This window comes from Gracilinanus agilis, chromosome 4, assembly GCF_016433145.1.
Source record: "Gracilinanus agilis isolate LMUSP501 chromosome 4, AgileGrace, whole genome shotgun sequence".
NCBI lineage: Eukaryota > Metazoa > Chordata > Mammalia > Didelphimorphia > Didelphidae > Gracilinanus > Gracilinanus agilis.
The window spans coordinates 196097543-196118260 of NC_058133.1; the positions used below are offsets into that span (position 1 = coordinate 196097543).

At 41.0% G+C, this 20718-nt stretch overlaps 1 protein-coding gene across 1 annotated transcript in view; it reads right to left on the reverse strand.

Moving 5' to 3' along the window:
* Positions 1–20718, reverse strand: part of SKAP1 (src kinase associated phosphoprotein 1) — a 428729-nt gene that overhangs the window by 6678 nt on the left and 401333 nt on the right. Inside the window, exon 12 of the mRNA XM_044675113.1 lies at positions 18151–18262. Within this exon, the coding sequence (XP_044531048.1) occupies positions 18161–18262 (102 nt within the window). The 3' untranslated portion in view covers positions 18151–18160. The remainder of the gene's footprint in view (positions 1–18150; positions 18263–20718) is intronic.

The following is a 20718-nucleotide window of genomic DNA, read 5'->3' on the forward strand; positions in this document are numbered from 1 at the left end:
CTGAGCTAGGATTTGAGCCCAGGTTTTAATTCAAAGCCCACCACTGGGCCACCTAATTACCTTGCCTATTCTAATACTGGAATATAAATTCTTTGAAGGCCAGAAATATTTCATTTTTAATTCTTATAGTTGTGTTTAGTCATTTCAGACTTGTCTGATTCTTTGTGATCTCATTTGGAGTTTTCTTGGTAGAGATACTGGAGTGGTTTGCTATTTCCTTCTCTAGCTCATTTGACAGATGAGGAAACTGAGCCAAAGAGGGCCAAGAGACTTGCCTAGGGTCACACAGCTAGGAAGTATCTGAGGTAAAATTTGAACCTAGGACCTCATGTCTCCAGGCCTAATTCTCAATCTACTGAGCCACCTAACTGCCCTGCTCTGAAATTTCTAATGGAAAGCAAATTAGGTGACAGAAGGGCCTGAGAGAGATGAGATTGGACTAATCCAGTGATGGGCAAACTACCCCTGACAGGCCAGATGCAGCCCCCTGAAATGTTCTATCTGGCCTAATCTGACAAATAAGATGAGTAGGATACAATACAATGAAACTTCTAAAGAGTTGCCTTAGAAACAGACTGACAGATGAGCATTTCCTTTCCTTTGGTCCCCTCTTTAAAAAGTTTGCCCATCACTGGACTAATCTACAACCTAAGAAATTGGTGCCTAAGTGTGAGTTGACATAAACCTTTGGCCATAAAGGTTCATTTAGAAGATAGTTGAACAGTTTGGGTTAATATTTTATCCTTGATTCACTTAGGTAGTATAGTGGATAGTGTTGGGCCTGGACCTCAGACACTTATTAGCTAACTTTGGAACTTGTCTGCCTCATTTTCCTCATTTTTAAAATCACTTCCTCCCAGGATCGTTGTGAGGATCAAATGAGATATTTGGCACATAGTAAATGCTTATTATTATTGTTTTTTATCTTTTCGTATCAATGGCAGGAGGTTTCCTCTGAGGCAAAGCATATTTGACCCCAGTGCCCCAAGGAACTTTGTCCTATTACAAGAGAATGGTACAGCTATGTTTCTGTGTAGACTTTGTATTTATTTGCTACCCTGTCAATCTAGGATCATTGATTTAGACTCTAAAGGGACCTTACTGCCCATTCAGTCCAAACCTCTCATTTTAAAGTGAGGAAAATGAGTCAAAGAGAGGTTAACTGACCTGCTTAGTGTCCTACAACTAGTAAATGTCTGAGATAAAATTGAATTCAGATTTTCCTAGCTCCAAGTCCAGAACACTATCCATTGTGCCAACTAGCTATCATATTTTTTCTCCTGTAGAATGTAAGCTCTTTGAAGGCAAGGGATGTTTTGCTTTTGTCCTTGTGTTCCTAGCATCTACCACAGTTCCTTTCATACAGCAGACACTTAAAAATGTTTCTTAAATTCAACCAAATTCTGTCCTTCCCTCTACTAGCTCATACATAAGATCTAGAACTTGAAGAAATAAAACATTTAGTATTCCTGCTCTTCCTTTTTTTTTTATTTCTCAGTAGGATCCCATTTTAATGGGCTCCCTTTTTAAAGATTTGAAAATCCTGGAATCAAGTCACTGAGTATTGGAAGCCACTGAGAGAAATAGGTCTCTAATAAGTATTTTTATCTGGACCCCATCAAAAGATCAACGCAGCCAGGGAAGGCCATGCATTTTGATCTTTCTGCCCTGCAAGTCAGGATGTGGACAGGATGGTTTTATCTAAGATAAAAATCTGGAGTCCTCTCTGTGACTCCTCTTATGATCCACACCTTTTCTTATTGGAAAGCATTATAATCCAATTTTCTAGGATAGCTTTAAGTTTTTAATAAACCAGCAGTTAAAGAGTTAAAAATTTTCCCCAAGCCAAGAAAAAAGCAGAAATTAGCAGAAGCTGCCCTGGCCCTGTATCTATTTCCAGACAGCCCAAGGTCAAAGTATGCAGAGTCAGACACCCTTCATATTCAGCCAGGTACTTTCTACCTCACATAATCTTAAAGGCTCATTCTTTAAAGGTATCTTTTGAAGTATGGAAGCTTTCTACTAAAATAACTTTTAGATAAAATGAGGCTCATTTTTAACCTTAGAAATTTTCTCATTTGGGCATAATCTTCATGGGAGAAAATTTTGTAAGTCATATGTCAATTATGATGTAACTCTGTATCCTTGATTGTTTATGCAACTGCAAATTCCTTTGTGCTTTGTGTGAAATGGCTTTTGAATACTGTACAAAATAAACCACAAGCTCCATGTCTGATGGAGAAGCCATGAGCTAACCTTTGGCCGACTGTCCTCAAGTTTCTGCTTTGTCCTTATTGTCCGACACCACTTTCAGGCCATTCAAATCCTTGTTGATATAGAGCTGGTCTTCTATAACTGAGAAACCTAATTGTATCATCTCATTATAAACCCCTTATTTTGCAGATGAAGAAACTGAGGCAAAAGGAGAATGACTTACTCAAGATTACATTCAATTCAAGTCTACAAATGTATTTTAAGTGCCTGCTATATACAAGATCTCATGTTAAGTACTATAGATATAAAAGATTAAGGAAAAAAAAAAGACCTGTGATGCAATAAGACTGAAGTGTCTGAGGAACCAAAAAAAAAAAAATTCAGAAAGGAAGGTAGGGTGGTAAGTTGGGAAGTGTACCAGATTTAGAATCAGAGAAAGGGATAGAGCCAAGTTGGAAGAGAAAAAGCAGGATTTGCTAAATGGAAAAAAACATATACAAAAATTCACTGAAAAAAGTACTCCTTGCATAGTAGAATTGGCTAAATGGAAAAGAAGGTACAAAAGCTCATTTAAGAAAATAAGTTCTTAAAAATTAGAATTCTGGGTGCAGCTAGGTGGCTCAGTGGATTGGGAACCAGGCCTAGGGACAGTAGGTCTTAGGTTCAAATCAGACACTCACTAGCTGTGTGACTCTGGGCAAGTCCTTTAACTTACATTTCCTAGCCCTTATCATTCTTTTGCCTTGGAACTGATGATACACAGTATTGATTCTAAGACAGAAGGTTAAGGGTTTTACAGAAGTTAGAATTGGGTAAGTGGAAGCCAATGGTTCCATGAGATATCAAGAAACAATCAAACAAAATCAAAATAATGAAAAATGAGAAGAAAATGTGAAGAATCTCATTGGGAAAACAATTGACCTGAAAAACAGAGAGAGAATTTAAGAATCATGGAACAACCTGAGAGCCATGATAAAAAAACAAACAAACAGATATCAAGAAATTATCAATCAAATTGCTTGCCAGCTTGGGGAAGAGGGAGGGAAAGGAGAGAGGGAACAATTTGGATCACATAACTTGGGAAAACTTATGTGAAAATTTATTTTTATGTGTAATTGGTAAAATAAAATATAAAAATTAATTAAGAAAAGAAATTATCAAGGAAAATTGCCCTGATATTCTAAAATCAGAGGAGAGTTGGATTTGAGACCTAGCTCTGCTACTTATTACCTGTGTGATCTTGGGCAAGTCACTTAACGTCTCTAGGCTCAAATTCTTCACCTATAACATGAAGGAGTTAGACTGCCTGGTTGGCCTTTAAGATCCCTTCTTATTTTAAAGTTATGATCTATGATCCCATGAAATAATGAAAGGTGAGAAAAGCAGAAGAAACGAGTCCTCTTTAATTATATTTATGTGAGGAAAAGTAAATGAAATTGAATTTATAATGGAGACTTGGTAGAGGGAGGATTAAAAAATGTCAGGATATTTTCTGCATTGAAATACATTTAAATGCAAATAATTACTAAGCAGAGTCCTATAGAAGTTTAGTGTCAAGTTTCTAATACATTTAATGTTAATAAAATATACTTATGGCCTCAGACACTTCCTAGCTCTGTGGTCCTGGCCAAGTCACTTAACCCTATTTGCCCAGCTCTTGTCCTTCTGTCTTAGAGTTGCTACTACGACAGAAAGTATGATCCCTTCCAATTCTGAATCCAAGATCCTATTGACAATGTAACTCTTTGAAGTCTGGAATCATAAAGGTGATCATAGGCTCAGAGCTGCAGGCCATCCATCTCCACCTCTATTTTACAGATAAAGTAACTGAGATTCTGAAAGGTGGGTCACAGAGTTAATGAAGATTTAAGGAAGGATTTGAATCAAAGGAAGGATTAGGGTCACAAAGGTGATCCCAAGTCTCTCTGCCACTAAATTTTCTGAATGATTTTGGGCAAGTCACTCATCTCTCCAAGCCCAAGAACTCCCCAGTCATCCATTCTCTTACCAGCTGCCTTTCATGGAGCTGGAGTCCATGCCTTGGACATTTTAACCCTTTAATCTTCAGAACTTCAACTCTGGGGGAACTGATAAGAATTTCACCAGGTCCACTACTTCAGGCAGGTCCTACCTATGCTTTTCTTCACTCCCAATTCCTTGGCCATCTTCTTGCCAACCAACTAGCCACCAAGGGTGTATCTTATCCTGTTACCCTGCCCTATTGCCTGCTAATTTTAGAATTATGACCAAATCCATTCTACCATTGCTCCTGGAAAGAGATGTGTCCTTCTATCCCTCTTTGGTCCCACTCACAATTTCTGTAACTTTCTGGGCCAGAGTGTCTCTCTCTGACCTCTACTACCCTTTGTGTGTTGTCTGACCTTACTGGAATATAACCTCCTTGAGGGCAGGCAGTGCCTTTGTTTTTATTTTTGTTTCCCCCAGTGAATGATCTTTTTTTTTTAACCCTTACCTTCTACCTTAGGACCAATACTGTTGGTCCTAAGGCAGAAGAGCAGTAAGGGCTAGGCAATGGGGGTTAAGTGACTTGCCTAGGGTCATACAGCTAGGAAGTGTCTGAAGACAGATTTGAATCCATTTCTAGGCCTGGCTCTCTATCCACTGAGCCACTTGGCTGTCCCCTATGCAGAGTACTTTTATGGTGTTTAATGAATATTTATTCATTCATTCACTTGTAAAGAATAACTGATGAAAATGATAGTGTAGCATTTGCAAGAAAATAATACTTTTCTTAAAAATAATTCTTTTTTTTGAGTGGTATGACATCTTTTAAGATTTGTGTTCTCGATCATACGTAGGAAATGTATATTGAACAATATTTAGTTTCTTTTGCTCTTTTTCCTTTAGAAAAAATTGGCAGTTTTTGTTTTTAATGTCATTGATTTCTGAATAATATCTCATCACGCCATCCCTTGTAACAAAGATTAAACAAAAAGAAAAAAGGAAAAAAATTCAGTTCAGCAAATCTAATCAGCATATCGACTATATCTGAAAGTCTATGAAATATTCCTCACTTATAGAGCCCAACTTCTGAATTAAGTGAGGCAAGCACATTTCCTCAACTCTTCTCTTTGCGATTGTGATATCTAACATGGAATCTACTTTCACGGGTTTAGGGAATTGGGATTTAGCTGCAAGATAATTTCCTCTTCCCTGAAGAGAGGGTCAAGTCAAGATTTAGATTTCTGAGAAGCAAAAAGATAGAATAGGATGGGGAAAATGTAGTGTGTTAGGAGAAAATTTCATAGTAAATTAAAGCTTCTATCTAATTTTCTCTCAACTGTAGCAGGATCAAAGATTTAGAGCTGGAAGGGACCGTAGAGGTTATTTTGTCCAAAAAAAAACCATGGTGAAGGAGCTAATTAAGCAGTCATCTACTCCAGTGAGTTGTAATATAGGGGAGGAAACTGAGGCCCCAGAAAGGTTAAGTGAATTGTCCAAGGTAACACAGCTATAAAGAGACAGAATCAGGCTATGAACCTATATTGGTCCCCTGTCTTTTTTTTGTAAAAACATTTCTTTTCTTTCTCAAAAAATCCTTATCTTCTGTCTTAGTATCAATTCTTTTTTTTTTTATTTGAAAAATTTTATTTAATTAAGAAAATTTCTCCATGGTTACATGATTCATGTTCTTTCCCTCTCCTCCTTCTACTCCCCTTCCTGTAGCCAATGCACAATTCCCCTGGATTTTACATGTTTAGTATCAATTCTAAGACAGAAGAACAGCAAGGGCTAGGCAGACTAGGTTAAGTGATCTACCCAGGCTCACACAGGTAGGAAGTCTTTGAAGTTAGATTTGAACCCAGGTCCTCTCAGCCTCAGGCCTGCTGTTCTATCCACTGTGCTACCTAGCTGCCCTGGTCCTTAGACTTCTAATCCAGCACTATTCACCACCCTGTTGAGGGAATTTATTTTTCACATATTGCATTAATTCCTATATATTAGGGAGAGTTACTGAGTATTCTTGTGTCTAGGATCTGGGTCACAGATACCATCTAGTCTGCTACTTTTTGCATTTTCTTTGTGCTTGGGAATCCCAAGGAATAGTTTCCTTTTGTTTTTTTAAACCTTTACCTTCTTAGAATCAATACTGTGTATTGGCTCCAAGGCAGAAGAGAGTGACAAATAAGGATAGGCAATGGGGGTCAAGTGACTTGCCCAGGGTCCCACAACTAGGAAGTGTCTGAGGCCAGATTTGAATTCAGGACCTCCTGTCTCTATGCCTGGCCCTCAATCCATTGAGCTACCCAGCTGCCCCCAGTAACTTCCTTTTTAATAGATTTTGGTTAATAGATGAAGGGGAGAAGGGTTCTTTTCTGGACTACATGAACTGTCCATGTAGGGGTGGAGAGGAGTGGATAGGTTGATGGACCCCCTCTTAACTAGCCATCACCAATTAAAGATGTCTTGGAATGTTCAAAGGAGGGGCTGAATAATGAACTCCCCAAAATCTATTTAATAAATTTTCTCTCCATTTGTACAACCTAGTGGAATTGCTTGTTGGCTCTGGGAGGGGGGAAGGAAGAGGGAAGGGAAAGAACATGAATCATGTACATGTAAAACCCAGTGGAATTGTGTGTCGGCTAAAGGGGGGTTAAGGGAATTTGGGGGAGAGGGAAAGAACATGAAACATTTAACTATGGGAAAATATTCAAAATAAAAATTAAAAAAAAATAACATGAATCATGGAAACATGGAAAACTATTTATAACTAAATAAACAAAAATTTTTTTAAAAAATGTCCTCCTCTATCTCCAGTCACCCCTGGTCACTAGAGAGCCACAGAGACTTATATTGGTTCATCCATTATAATGCTGGCCTAACCAATAAAACTGATACAATCAATAAATTTATATTCTAACCCCAAAATCAGCCTCCCTTACAGTGTCATGCATCATCTTAGACAGCTTGAGATTGAGTTCGTGGTTACATGGGTGGTAAATGTTGAAATCTAGATTTGAACCCAGGTCTTCCTGACTTCAGGCCCCAAACCATTGCAATTACGACTGGCCGTCTATTAAATTTCAAGTGTCATTCGGTCAGAATTTGAGGCAAATTTGCCCTTTCACACAGGGGAACACAGAGTCAGGAGAGGAAAGAGGAGCTCAAGGAGTCTTTCTGAGTTTTTGCTATGCTCACATTGTAAATCTGCAACAGCAGGTCAAAACCCATCCCCTAGGGGAGCGCCACACTGCCTCTTGTCGATTCCTGGAAGTCTGTGAAAGGCAGGAATATTTTTTGCTGATTTTTAAAACATTTTGGAGCTTGGCCCCTCTAGCCCTAAAATGGGGGGAAGGAGGAGGAGGAGGAAGAGAGAGGAAAAAACCCAACCAACTGCCCCACCCTTCTCCAATTTCACATGCCAGAGCAATTAGTCTAGATTATGAAGCCATCTTGCATGTAATGCAGTTAGTTAAATGGTGTAATGCCCCAGTTATCCAGTTAGTTGCAGGCAGTAAGGTGCTGATTTAGTTACTGGAGTCAAATAGAGTCATGGTAATGTGATTACCCGGTTACAATCTGGTAGCAGTTGGCCTAGCTGATGGCTATCAGTCTGAGTAGGCTGCAATTGGTGGGCTGGGATTCTGGTTGGAAAGACTGTGTGGGAGCCCCCAATTCCCTGATGGTCTTTTCCCACCTCCACCGCCCTTGACTCCCCTAGCATCCCTGACAAGACTGGAGCCTTCTCTCAACAGATGTTCTCTCTCAGGGGAAGTCGGTCCAGTGGGTGGTGCCCATCCACTTAAGTTTCCCCTCCCCTTCCTAAATCCAATCATTCCTAGTCTATTCCCTTTCACAGACTCCTCTTTCTAGCCTCACTCCTTTGCCCCCTTTTTCTGAATGTTCTTTCCCTTCTCTGAGGTCTTCTGGGATGCCTAGCTTCTTTTCGGTCTTTGCTAGAATGCCACCTTCTTCTTTTTTTAAACCCCTTCCTTCAGTCTTAGAAATTGGTAAGGGCTAGGCAATGGGGGTTAAGTGACTTGCCCAGGGTGGTACAGCTAGGAAGTATCTGAGATCAGATCTGAACCCAAGATCTTCTGTCTCTAGGCCTGGCTCTTAAACCACTGAACCTCCTAGTTGCCTCCTAGAATGCCACTTTCTAGACAAGACCTTTCCTGATTTCAACCCCCTTCTCCCATTACTTTGCATCTATTTTATATTTATTTATTAATTCGGCCCCCTTCTCCCATTACTTTGCATCTATTTTATATTTATTTATCAATTCGGCCTCCTTCTCCCATTACTTTGCATCTATTTTATATTTATTTATTTGAACTTAATTAAATTCTACAATTATTTGACCATTTGTCATGCCCTCAGTGGGTGCTGTGCAAGATTTTGGATGTTGTTGAGTCATTTCAGTCTCGTTTGGAGTTTTCTTGGCAAAGATACCGGAGCGCTTTGCCATTTTCTTCTCCAGTTCATTTGACAGATGAGGAAACTGAGGCAAACAAGGTGAAGTGACTTGCCTATGGTCACATAGCTAGGAAGTAATCTAAGGCTACATTTGAACTCAGGTCATTCAGTTCTTCCTGACTCCAGACCTGGTGCTCTCTCCACTGGGCCACCTCCTTGGCTGCAAGATTCTGGGGACAGACACAAGGATGAAATGGTCCGTGTCTTCTAGGAGTTGACGTTCTACTCATGGATTCCCCGTATGGCCTGTTTCATTTTTGTTGATTTGAAAAATGTCAGGGATGTAGCCAATGAGCAGAATCAGGACTATGGTAGTATTCCCAGTTTCTACTTATCTGACTTGATCTCTTTCTTTTAAGTCTAGCTTAATTTCTTTTCAAGGATAGTGACCAGATCTATAATTTCATTAATCTAGGAAAATTCCAGGTGAGGAAACTCCCTATATCCAATGTAAATCAGTACCCTCTCTGCTTAGAGCACTGGCATACAACTTAAATAGAAGGGGGATCTGGATAGTACAATGGATAGAGCACCGGGTCTAGAGTAGGGACATCCTGGGTCCAAATCTGACTTCCGACATTTCCTAGCCGTGTCACCTTGGGCAAGTCACTTAACCCCCATTCATTACCATCCTTCTGTTTTAGCTTAAAACTAAGACATCAGGTAAGTACTTAAAACAAATAAAAAACTCAATTAGAAACTGGGTGCTGCTTAATCTTACATAAGGATCTCTGCTGGCTGCATATTAATTGATTGATTTTTTTTTTAAACCCTTAACTTCTGTGTATTGGCTCCTTGGTGGAAGAGTGGTAAGGGTGGGCAATGGGGGTCTCTAGGCCTGATTCTCAATCCACTGAGCTACCCAGCTGCCCCTGCATATTGATTTAGAAAAGCACATACCAACATTATCTATGTTTTATTTTATTTTTATTTATTTTGTTAAATAGTTCCCAGTTGCATTTTTTTTTAAACCCTTACCTTCCATCTTGGAGTCAATACTGTGTATTGGCTGCAAGGCAGAAGAGTGGTAAGGGTAGGCAATGGGGGTCAAGTGACTTGCCCAGGGTCACACAGCTGGGAAGTGTCTGAGACCAGATTTGAACCTAGGACCTCCCATCTCTAGGCCTGGTTTTCAATCCACTGAGCTATCCAGCTGCCCCCTCCTCCCCCAGTTGCATTTTAATCTGTTTCAGGCAGCTTTGGGAGTATGTGGGCTTCTGCCTTCTGTTTGACACCTCTGGCCTACAGCATTGAGATTGAGAAGTTTATGATCTTGTCCAGGATCACACTGCTAATATGTATCAGAGAAGGGTTCTAACCCCAAGTTTTCTTGGCTCCCAGTCAGTTCTTTATCTACTCTATCTGTCTTTTTTCATGCACTGGTTGCTTTTTTTTTTTTAAACCCTTACCTTCCGTCTTAGAGTCAATATTATGTATTGGTTCCAAGGTAGAAGAGTGGAAAGGGCTAGTCAATGGGGGTCAAGTGACTTGGCCAGGGTCACACGGCTGGGAAGTATCTGAGGCCAGATTTGAACCTAGGACCTCCTGTCTCTAGGCCTGGCTCTCAATCCACTGAGCTACCCAGCTGCCCCCCACTGGTTGCTTTTTATGACGGTGGTTGGGGTAAGCAGGGCTGGCTAAAAATCAGTCTGAAGTCCACTGTTGAGGGGGTTATATTGAGCGTCAAAGCTTTTGGACTAAGAGGATTCTGCCTCCTGTCTCAAGGCAAAGTCCAAACCCATAGATTAGGCCAGCAGTTCTTAAAACTTCTTTATTTTGAGGGTAGCTAGGTGTCTCAGTGGACTAAGAGCCAGGCCCAGAGGCCAGAGGTCCTGGGTTCAAATATGACCTTAGATCAGTGATGGGCAACCTTTTGAACTTGATGTGTCAAAATTCACCAAAAAAACGAGCATAACTCCGGTGATGTGTCACTTCGAGAAAAAAACCATAATTTCGTGATATTTATAGTTTAAATAACAAAAATGTATAACTGTAATATATAACTGTATTTAATAAACCAAAATAGGTAAGTTAATGTAGGTAGAATTGTTATCTATAGTGCACAGAGTGTCTATACTATACTATAGCAAATGTTTTATCCTCAGCATGCGGCCCCAGACTTCTCTGTATGCCGCTGCGTGTCATCGAAAATGGCTATGCGTGTCACACGCATGTCATAGGTTTGCCATCACTGCCTTAGATACTGCCTATCTGGGTGACCCTCGTAGAGCCACTTAACCCTCATTGCCTAACTCTTACAACTCTTCTGCTTTAGATCCATTACAGTGTGTTGATTTCAAGATAAAAGGTAAGGACTTAAAACAAGAAACCCTCTTTGTTTCAAAACACTTTTACACTCTTAAAAATTATTGAGGATATCCCTCTCCCCAAAAAGTTTTTGCTTCTCTGGGTTATCTATCCATATTTACTATATTAGAAATGAAAACATCTATAATGACACATGTAAAACCCAGTGGAATTGCTCCTTGGCTATTGGAGGGGGGGCGGGAGGAGGGGAGGGAAAGAACATGAATCATGGAACCATGGAAAAACATTCAAAATCAATCAATTAATTAATTAATTAAACAAAAAAGAAATTAAAACATCTAAAAATAAAATATCTTCACAAAAAAGAAAAGACAAAAATGAAAAAAAAAGCATATTAAAAAAGAAATTAAAATATCTTAGTATTATGAAAATAGCTTTGGCTTCTAGAATTGCTTTGGAGGACCAAAATGGTCTTGGGGACTTTCAGGGTCTCCTGGACCACAATTTGAGAGTCGCTGGGAAAAGCTACTTATGAGAATATCTAAAAGGCAGAATGTAGGAAAATCCATGCTCTTTCCTTCTTTTTTTTCTTTAGTTCACTAAGTCCCATCACTATCTTCCCTAAGGAAACCTCTATGAGAAAAGGCAAGAAGAGCATACTAGATATGGAGTTGTCATTATATAAGGATAATGGCAACTAGGGGATTCAGTTCTCAGATACTTACAAGCTGTGTGACCCTGGGCAAGTCACTTTACCGTGTCTGCCTCACTTTCCTTATCTGTCAAACAAGCTAGAGAAGGAAATGGCAAACCACTCCAGTATCTTTGTCAAAGGGAGTAGAAACACAGAGGAAAAACAACTGCTTGAACACATGGTTTGATGGGAATATGATTGGGGATGTAGACTCTAAGTGATCACCCTAGTACAAATATCAATAATATGGAAATAGGTCTTGATCAATGACCCATGTAAAACCCAGTGGAATTGCACGTTGGCTACAGGAGCGGGGTGGGAGGAGGAGAGGGAAAGAACATGATTCATGTAACCATGGAAAAAATTTCTTAACAAATTAATTAAATAAAAAATTTCAGTTAAGAAAAGAAAACCCCAAAAGGTATATGATTTGGAGTTTTGGTTTTATAAAACTATTCACTTAAAAAAATAATATAAAAATATGATTTGAATGATAATACATATATAATCCAGACTGAATTGCTTTTCAACTCCAGGAGGGGGTAGGGAAGAAAGGAGGGAGACAACATGAAACAACATGAATCATATACATTTGGAAAACTTATGTGGAAATTTGTTATTAAAATAAAATAAAGATAAAACTGAAAAAAAAAAGAAGAAAAAGAAAACCCCAAAAGAAGGCCACAATGAGTCAGACATGTTAGAAAAGATTGAACAAGGATAATATAAGGAATAGAGAATTTGGAGCTGGAGAAGATCACCCAGTTCACCCTTTACAGAAGAGTTGAGGACCAGAGGCTGATATTTTGCCCAAGGTCACACAGGTCAGAGATAGGATTTGAACCCAAGTCCTTTGACTCCATCCACCACCTGAGAAACCAGGGAGCTTGGTATCCTTGCTAGTAAAGAAGAAGGAAGTTGCCTTCTTTGGGAATGAACATGTGTAGGAGGTGAAGTAGGGCGGGAGAGCAGGTTAGACTCTGGAAGGTTCATTTGACTAATAGCAGTATGACCTATGCCAATCTTTTTGGACACTACTCCTAGTTCTAGGGAGGTTCAATATTCCTCCTTCCACCCCACCCCCACCATTTTTTATTTTTGAAAGGTGTGGGCCATGGATTCTGGGGTGAATTGTTAATAGCTACTGCCACCTAGTGGCTTCTTCTCCCCCAGCACCCCACACACAGGGGAGGGCCCTGCAACACTGCCCCTCTGGCCTCTTAAGATTGCCAGGCATAGAACTATAGAATAATGGAAATGGGAGAAACCTTAGGGATCAAGGGCAAGCCTTGGTCTTCTGTCTCTCTCTTCTTCTCTTTCTCTCCTTTTTCCATCTCCCTCTCTCCCCTCTTCTCCTATTTGGGGTCTCTCACTTCTCTACATAACACTGAGCTTTAACAAACAAAGAAGCATGCAAGCAAGCACCTTCCTGACCCTTTGCTTCTCTCTGTATTTGTCCCCATGGAACAGAGCATCCATTGCCAGTCTTCAATCAATGGCCCTTGGCTCTGGTTTGCTCCCTCTTTTTTCTCTCCAAAGTAAGGGGAGTTGGAGGTCTCACCTGCCATCCTCCACCACAGGGACCTTCAACCATCATCTCATGGGCTGATCCAAACAAGCCCCTTTGGAGAAAAGTTTCTAGGGCCGCCCCACTCCTCCATTTTTCAAAACATAATATGTGGAGGATGAAATTACTGGGAATATATCTGCTGGAGCTTTAGGTATATCAGGCTGTGGGAAAGAAGAACATGGAAGACTGCTGATACTATACAGTGTGGTCCTTTCTTCCATTATCTCCAGGGCCATCATCGGCAAGGAAGCCACTGCCTCCAGGGTTGGCCACAGCGCCATTGTAGAATAAAAGGAATGTGATGAAGAACCCTCCAGTCTGCCAGGAGGCCAGGCCCCACAGGGAGCTGTCCACAGCTCCTACTGCATTTCAGTGAGTGCCAGAAGTCAGAAGAGGGAGAAATAGATAACAGACAAACAAAAGGGAGCCAATGTCTACCTGGGAAGGGGGCATGCCTAGCTTCCACTGGCAGGTTCATCACTTTCTCTGCCCATACTTTTATTTCCCTACCTATGAAAGAACTTTGATTGGGAAGGGGGTGTATGTGGCTAGAGCAGGTATAGTGCTATTAGAAATTTTTTTTTCCCTTTAAATCTTAGCCTTCTGTCTTAGGCTCAATATTAAGTATTGGTTCTAAGGCAGAAGAGTAGAAAGGGCTAGACAAGTGGGATTAAATGTCTTGTCTAGGGTCCACACAGCTAGGAAGTGTTGTTAGAAAATTAAATCGAATGGTGCTAGAGATATCTTGTTTTGTTGTTGTTGTTGAGTTATAGTGACCCATTTGGGGGTTTCTTGATAAAGATATTGGGACGGTTGGTCATTTCCTTCTCCAGCTCATTTTACAGATGAAGAAACTAAGGCAAATAGAGTTAAGAGACTTGTGCAGGGTCACATAGCTATATAATCACATTTGAACTCAGGTCTTCCTGACTCCAGGCCTGGCACTCTATCCACTATGCCTTTATTTATTAAATTTATTTTTATGTATTTTTATAAAAACCTTACCATCTGTCTTAGAATTGGTATGGTTCCAAGGCCAAAGAGCAGTAAAGGCTAGGAAACTGGGGTTAATTGATAGAACTAGGAAGGTCTGAGGTAAAATTTGAACCTAGGTCCTCCCAACTGCAGGCCTGGCACTCTATCCAATGTGAAAACTACCTGCCCCTTCATGGTGCTTTTAAATCAGATCAACTGACAACTTTACTTCTCCTTCTCTGTTTTTTTTGTTTTGTTTTGTTTTGTTTTGTTTTGTTTTTTAAACCCTTACCTTCTGTCTTGGAGTCAATACTGTGTATTGGCTTCATGGCAAAAGAGTGGTAAGGATGGGCAATGGAGGTCAAGTGACTTGTCCAGGGTCACACAGCTAGGAAGTGTCTGAAGTCAAATTTGAACCTAGGACCTCCTGTCTCTAGGCCTGACTCTCAATCTACTGAGCTACCCAGCTGCCCCTTCCTTCTCTGTTCTAATTCGTTTCCTTCTCTCTCTCTCTTTCCCTTTGTCCTCCCTCTCTTCTTCCTCTAACCCTTTCCTTTTCCTTCCTTCCTTCCTTCCTTCCTTCCTTCCTTCCTCCCCCTTCTCCTCCTTCTTCCTCTTTCTTTCTCTGTCTCTCTCTGTATCTTTCTGTGTGTGTCTCTTTCTCGTTCTCTCTTTTCCTTCTTCCCTCCCTCCATCTTTCTAGCCCAGGCTGGAAGTAAGCAGTCACTTATGGGTCTAATCAATATGGATTAACACAGAAGCTTTAATTTGCTCCACTTTCCTACCTTAAGCCAAGTTAATTCCTCCCTAGCCAGTCTAGTGGCCCCCTCCCTACTCCCCTGAAGCTCACCATATGGAACTAAACTTAATGTGAACACCTAATTAACTTCAGCACACTGCAGCTCAGAACTCTTGAACTCAAGCAATCCACTAGCCTTAGCTTTTCCAGTAGCACTACAAGTACTCTTTATCACACTCAGTTCTTTGTTATAATCTAAAGGGAAAAGAAGTGAAGTAGAAAGAGCACTAGGTTTGGAACCAGAGGATCAAGTCCACATCATTAATATGCCTTTTACTATCTTTCTTCCTTGTCTAGAAAATGAACAGGGGCAGCCAGGTGGCTCAGTAGATAGAGCATCTGGTCTAGAGACTGGACATCCTATGTTCAAATCTGGCCTCAGAAACTTCTTAGCTGTGTGTGACCCTGGGCAAGTCACTTAAACCCCCATTGCGTGGCCCTTACTGATTTTCTGTCTTAGAATTGATACTAAAACAGAAGGTAAGGCTTTAAAAAAACAAAGCAAAAACAATAAAGGAAATGAATGGCTTGTATTAGATGATCTCTAGTTTCCTTCTAGTTCTAAAATTAGAATTCTATTATCTTAAATCAGGAAAGGTGAGATTGTCTGTTGGAAAGACCAGTCTTAAAAGTGTGAGGGGAGAGAGGTTACATTTGAGACGAAGATTAGACTTGTCTTATGATGGTTTCACATCCTATTTGTTTCTCCAAAAAGGTGGATTGAAGAGGACATGTGTTTCAAGTCCTCGAGGTTGGAATTTGGTTTTATGAGGTGAAGGTTGAAAGAAGTTTTTAATTACTGTCCACCACCTTAGCATCTGCAGCTATTTTGCATTCTTACTGAGGCAGCATGGTGCGTAGAGAGCCAAATCTTGGGCTCCAGGATTACCTCTGAACTCTTACTATTTATTATTCATCCTTTATTTCAAAGAGGACCAATGCCATCTCAGGGTGATATCTTGACTTGCAAGTGAATTGGATTTATGTGAGACCGAATTGCACAAAGTCTTCAGCCTCACTCTCTTTCAGTGTCATTGTAGTCCAGCATCCAAATGTAAATCATTTTTAGAAAATGTGGTGCGATTGGGATTCAGAGTACCCAGTTCAAATCCCAGTTCTGTCACTTAGTGACTTAGGGGAAGTCACTAACAAGTGCCTTCTGAGGTATGGCTCTAATAGCTATAATTATCTGAAAGATATGAATGGGGGCAGCTTGGTGGCTCAGTAGATAAAGAGCTAGGCTTGGAGATGAGAAATCCTGGGTTCAAATCTGCCTTCAGACACTTCCTAGCAGTGTCACCCTGGACAAGTCACTTAATTTTATTTGCCTAGCCCTTTGGTGGTGAACCTATGGCATGCATGCCAGAGAGTGCATGCAGAGCCCTCTCTGTGGGCATGAGCACCACTGCCTGCCAGCGTTTGTTATTAGAAAGGCAGAGGGACTCAGCTGAGCTTCTCCTTTCCCCCTTTCAACCATGCCTGAGGACATTTTATCACTTCACCTGCCCCTCTGCTGAGTGCTTCCTCCCTCCCCTATCTGGAGTAGGGTGGTAGTGGTGGGGTACAGCATGCAGTCCCTAAGGCTGGAGTGGGACATGGCACATAGTTTCTAAAAGGTTTGCCATCACTGGCCTAGTCCTTACCTCTTTTTTGCCATAGAACTGATGTTTAGTATTATTTTAAGACAGAAGGTAAGGATTAAAAAAAAAAAGAGTGAATGGGTTCTGTCTGTGCACACTGAAAGATTTCCATAAGAAGAAAGGCAACACACAGCTTGAGGTCTCTTTAGGGAAAGATGATAGGATTATAGATCTAGAGAAAGAAGGGACCTCAGAGAACATCTAGTCCAACCAATCCAGCCCTCCCCCAACCCCCATTTCATTTTTATATATGAAGAAACTGAGGCATAGAAGGGTTAAATGATTTGGCCATTGATAGTAAGCAGCAGAGGTGGGATTTGAACTCATCTCCTTTGACTGTGGCTGTGACCTAGGATATATAAAGAGGAGGGTCTGGAGTAGAGACTTCAATGACTATCTTGCATGCTACTTCCTGGTCGTGCAAGAGCATAAGAATATGATTCAACTTTGTGTAGCTCTCGGCTAAATTCCTAAATCTTCCTTTTTCTCCCTTGATATTCTCTAGCTGGCTTTGCTCTAGGAAGTTCTAAGCCAATTGTCCCACTAACATCATCTGGAACACAAAACCCCATCCCCAAACAGAGATGGAAAATACTTCAAGCTAGCTGTTATACATATATGACATGTACATGCACATACATATCTGCCACCTGTGTACTTCTCTACAGGTGGTCTGCCGTGTCTGCCTCATAGGTTTCTTAACTTCCCAATGGCTTACATTCTCTCCTTTTAAAAATAATTTTGAATATACTTTCCTTTTTTCCCTTTAAACCCTTACCTTCTATCTTGGTATCAATTCTAAGAAGGAAAAATGGCAAGGGCTAGGCAATCGAGGTCAAGTGACTTGCCCAAGGTCACACAGCTAGGATGTATCTGAGGTCACACTTGAACCCAGGTCTTCCCAACTCCAGATTTGGCTCTCTATCCACTGTGCTACTTAGCTACCCCTTGAATGCAATTTTTTAAATTGATTATTTGTGTTCATTTATATCCCTTTAGCAGGAAGCACACTCCTTGTGGTCTAGAATTCTTGGTTTTTTTTTCCTGTGTTTCCATTATGCCTAGTACAAATCCTTTACAGCATCCAAAATTTCATCTGAATAGAGAGCTCCCAATGAGGAACTTCCCTTATCAATGCCCATTAGCATCTTCTAACTCTCTTTGAAGTTGTCTAGATTACTGAAAGGTTAAGTGAATATCAGAATCTTATAACAGTCAAGACCTGCCAGTGGCAGGATTTGAACCCAGGTCTTTCTTGCCCTCTCAGGCCAACACTTTATCCACTAAACATGCATACAGTAGATGCTCACTAAATGTTTGTTGAATTGAATTTGGGAGAAACCTAAGCCAGAAAAACAAAAACAAAACAATTCCAGGCCCATCTCTTATAGAGGGCAAATTGATTGTCTGATCTTTGCTGATAAAGGAACTGTCTTTGTATATGATATGGCAGGACTTTCTATTGGGAACTCTTCTTTCTGCAGAGAATAAAAAGAACTAGATGACATATGTCTATTTACAAACAGGACTTCTCTGGATAAAGGTCCCATACCTGGCAGGCTTCATATTTCTTCCACTTCAAAGGCAGCCGTGAGATATTCCTTTGGAACAATCCCGATGAGGTTGTTCAGTTCTCCTACCCACCAGCCATACATGTTATACTCCTGAAAGAGAGGGAGAGGGAGGGAAGACAGTCACTGCTGGGATTTGGCCATGCTGTTGTCTACCCATTACAATATTCGCGTGGGAAAATTATGTTGATAGACAAATAGATAAAAATATTTATTTAGGTGTTTATTATGAGGCAGGTATTGTGCTAAGTCCTAGAGATACAACTACAAGAAAGTATGGCCGCCCTTGCCCTAAAGGAGCTTACACTCCAATAGGGAACCCTAACATATAAAAGGGATGTGAAAAATGGGGAGCTGGCCTTCCCATGGGCACCTCTGCTATCTGGGTTTGACACCAGTGACAGAGTTATTCTACAAAAAGACAATATTCCAGTGCCATCTTATTGAGGAAACAAATGACTCAGGATCACAGGATCAGAGATTTATTCATCCTTTAAACCCTTACATTCTGTCTTACTAGCAATCCAGCCTTCTCATTTTATAGGTGCAGAAACTGAGGCTGAGAGTTAAGCGATTTGCCCTTAGTCACACATCTAGTAAATGTTGGGGAGTGAGGAGGAGATTTCCAATTTAGGTTTGCCTGATTCAAGCCCATTGGTCTTTCCGAAACCCCATGCTACATCTTCTAGGTCTATTACAAATCAAACAACCTGGGAGTTTTCCACATTGTCTCCTTTTACTGCCTACTTTCCTGATCTCTGGGATTACATTTATGCAACAGAAAGCTACCTCGCTACACCTGCTGGGGTTATTGAAGGAGCTCTGAATTATGACCCATCACCAAAGTAATGCAAAGGCTACACTCTTAGATGAAGGTTTGACATTTTTTCTAAAGAGCAGTCTTAGTTATATCTCTAGTAGCTTCCCCTGGTGATTGACTAGGCTTACAACTCCAAGGTAGGTGGCAGGAAGAGAGCAGCTGGAGCCATCCCTGGAGACAGTCAGGCTTCTCAAATGCCTCTTCCAGAACCAGAGAAAAGCTTCTTGGATGCAGCCAGAGGGGTTGAACCTGAAAGTTCTTGGAAATATTTTCTTCGTTGTGATCAGAAACTCTTAAAAGAAGATACCTCTTCTGGGATTTTCTGTATTGTCTTTTTAAAAACCCTTTGCCTTCTGTCTCAGTATCAGTTCTAAGACGGAAGAACAGCAAGGGCTAGGCAACTGGGGTTAAGTGACTTGCCTAGAGCTAGGAAATATCTGAGACCAGATTTGAGCCCAGGTCCTCTCTGACTCCAGGCCTGGCTCTCTATCCACTGTGCTACCTGGCTGCCCCTTTTCTGTGTTGTCTTACACTTCCTTCCTTCACCCCATTCCACAGAGACTTAGTAGTACAGAGTTAAGGCCTTCTAGTCAGCTCTGGGCTATCTATCTACCTGTATCTAGCTGTAGGATCCAAGCCCATAGTGTCCTTCCTCTCAATACCAGAGTCAGTAAAAATTGTAATCTTTGTGCTTTCACTACCGGATAGGCAGGAAGTGGGAGGCTTAATGGTGCTACTTGGTTTGAGATCTTCCTGATCAAAGTGGCTTTTAACTTTGTGTTGGGATTCGGGATTTACCTATCAGATACTGTCAATTCTTAGGCCCTTCTGCAGGGTCCCAGATGTGGCGAGGCTGCTCTGGGAGGGCAGGCAGAGCCCTAGGCTTATGTCTCATCGCCTCTTCCTTCAGGTGATGCTGGGTCAGTGGGAATTAGATCTTGGGGAAGCTATTCTCTATCAACAGAAAGGGAGGAAGCAGATGAGGCTCTAAGGATAGCACAGAGCTGCCCTGCTCCAACTCAGTGCTGTTTTGCTTGAGGTGAACACTGGACCCTACTGTTTTCAGATGCAACAGCATCACCACACTGGCAATAACTGAAATGAGAGGAAAAAGCCCTCAGTCCTTGAAAACAAAAAAGAAATGTATAGCAAAGCAAGAAGGAGAGTTCTGAGCCTCAGAGACTACATCCTGCCATTAGAGTCTGGGAACTTAATCTAGGGACCTAGTGGGCCCAGAATCTGACTGCCTCTTTCACATTTCATCCCTTGGCAGAGTACCAGAAGGGCTATGGGGCTGAGATGTTTAAAGCATGAATGGAGAAAACGGAACCTTTTCCTCCACTCGGATCCCCCCACCCCTCACCCCCCACCCCCCATGCATTGCTCTAGCCCAGGCAGAACACCACGAGGTATTTTAAAATAATTTCTGCTTTGATGAATTGCTGGGGAGTCCACAATTGCTCATAATCAAAGGGAGAAAAATGCAAATTAGATCCGGCCGAGCACGATCACCACCAAACGTTTATTTCACTGCACAGTGCCAGAAAGAATTAAAACAACATTAAACTCACAGCAATCATGTTTAAGCCCTCGTTTCCAAGTGCCAAATTGCACCACTCTGGATCATACAGATGTTCGTTAATTATGCTAATTTTTATTAAACTATTAAAACGAAGAGAACACTGGCTCAGCCAGGCAGACCCCAGCGCAGAGTGAACTCTGCTCTTGT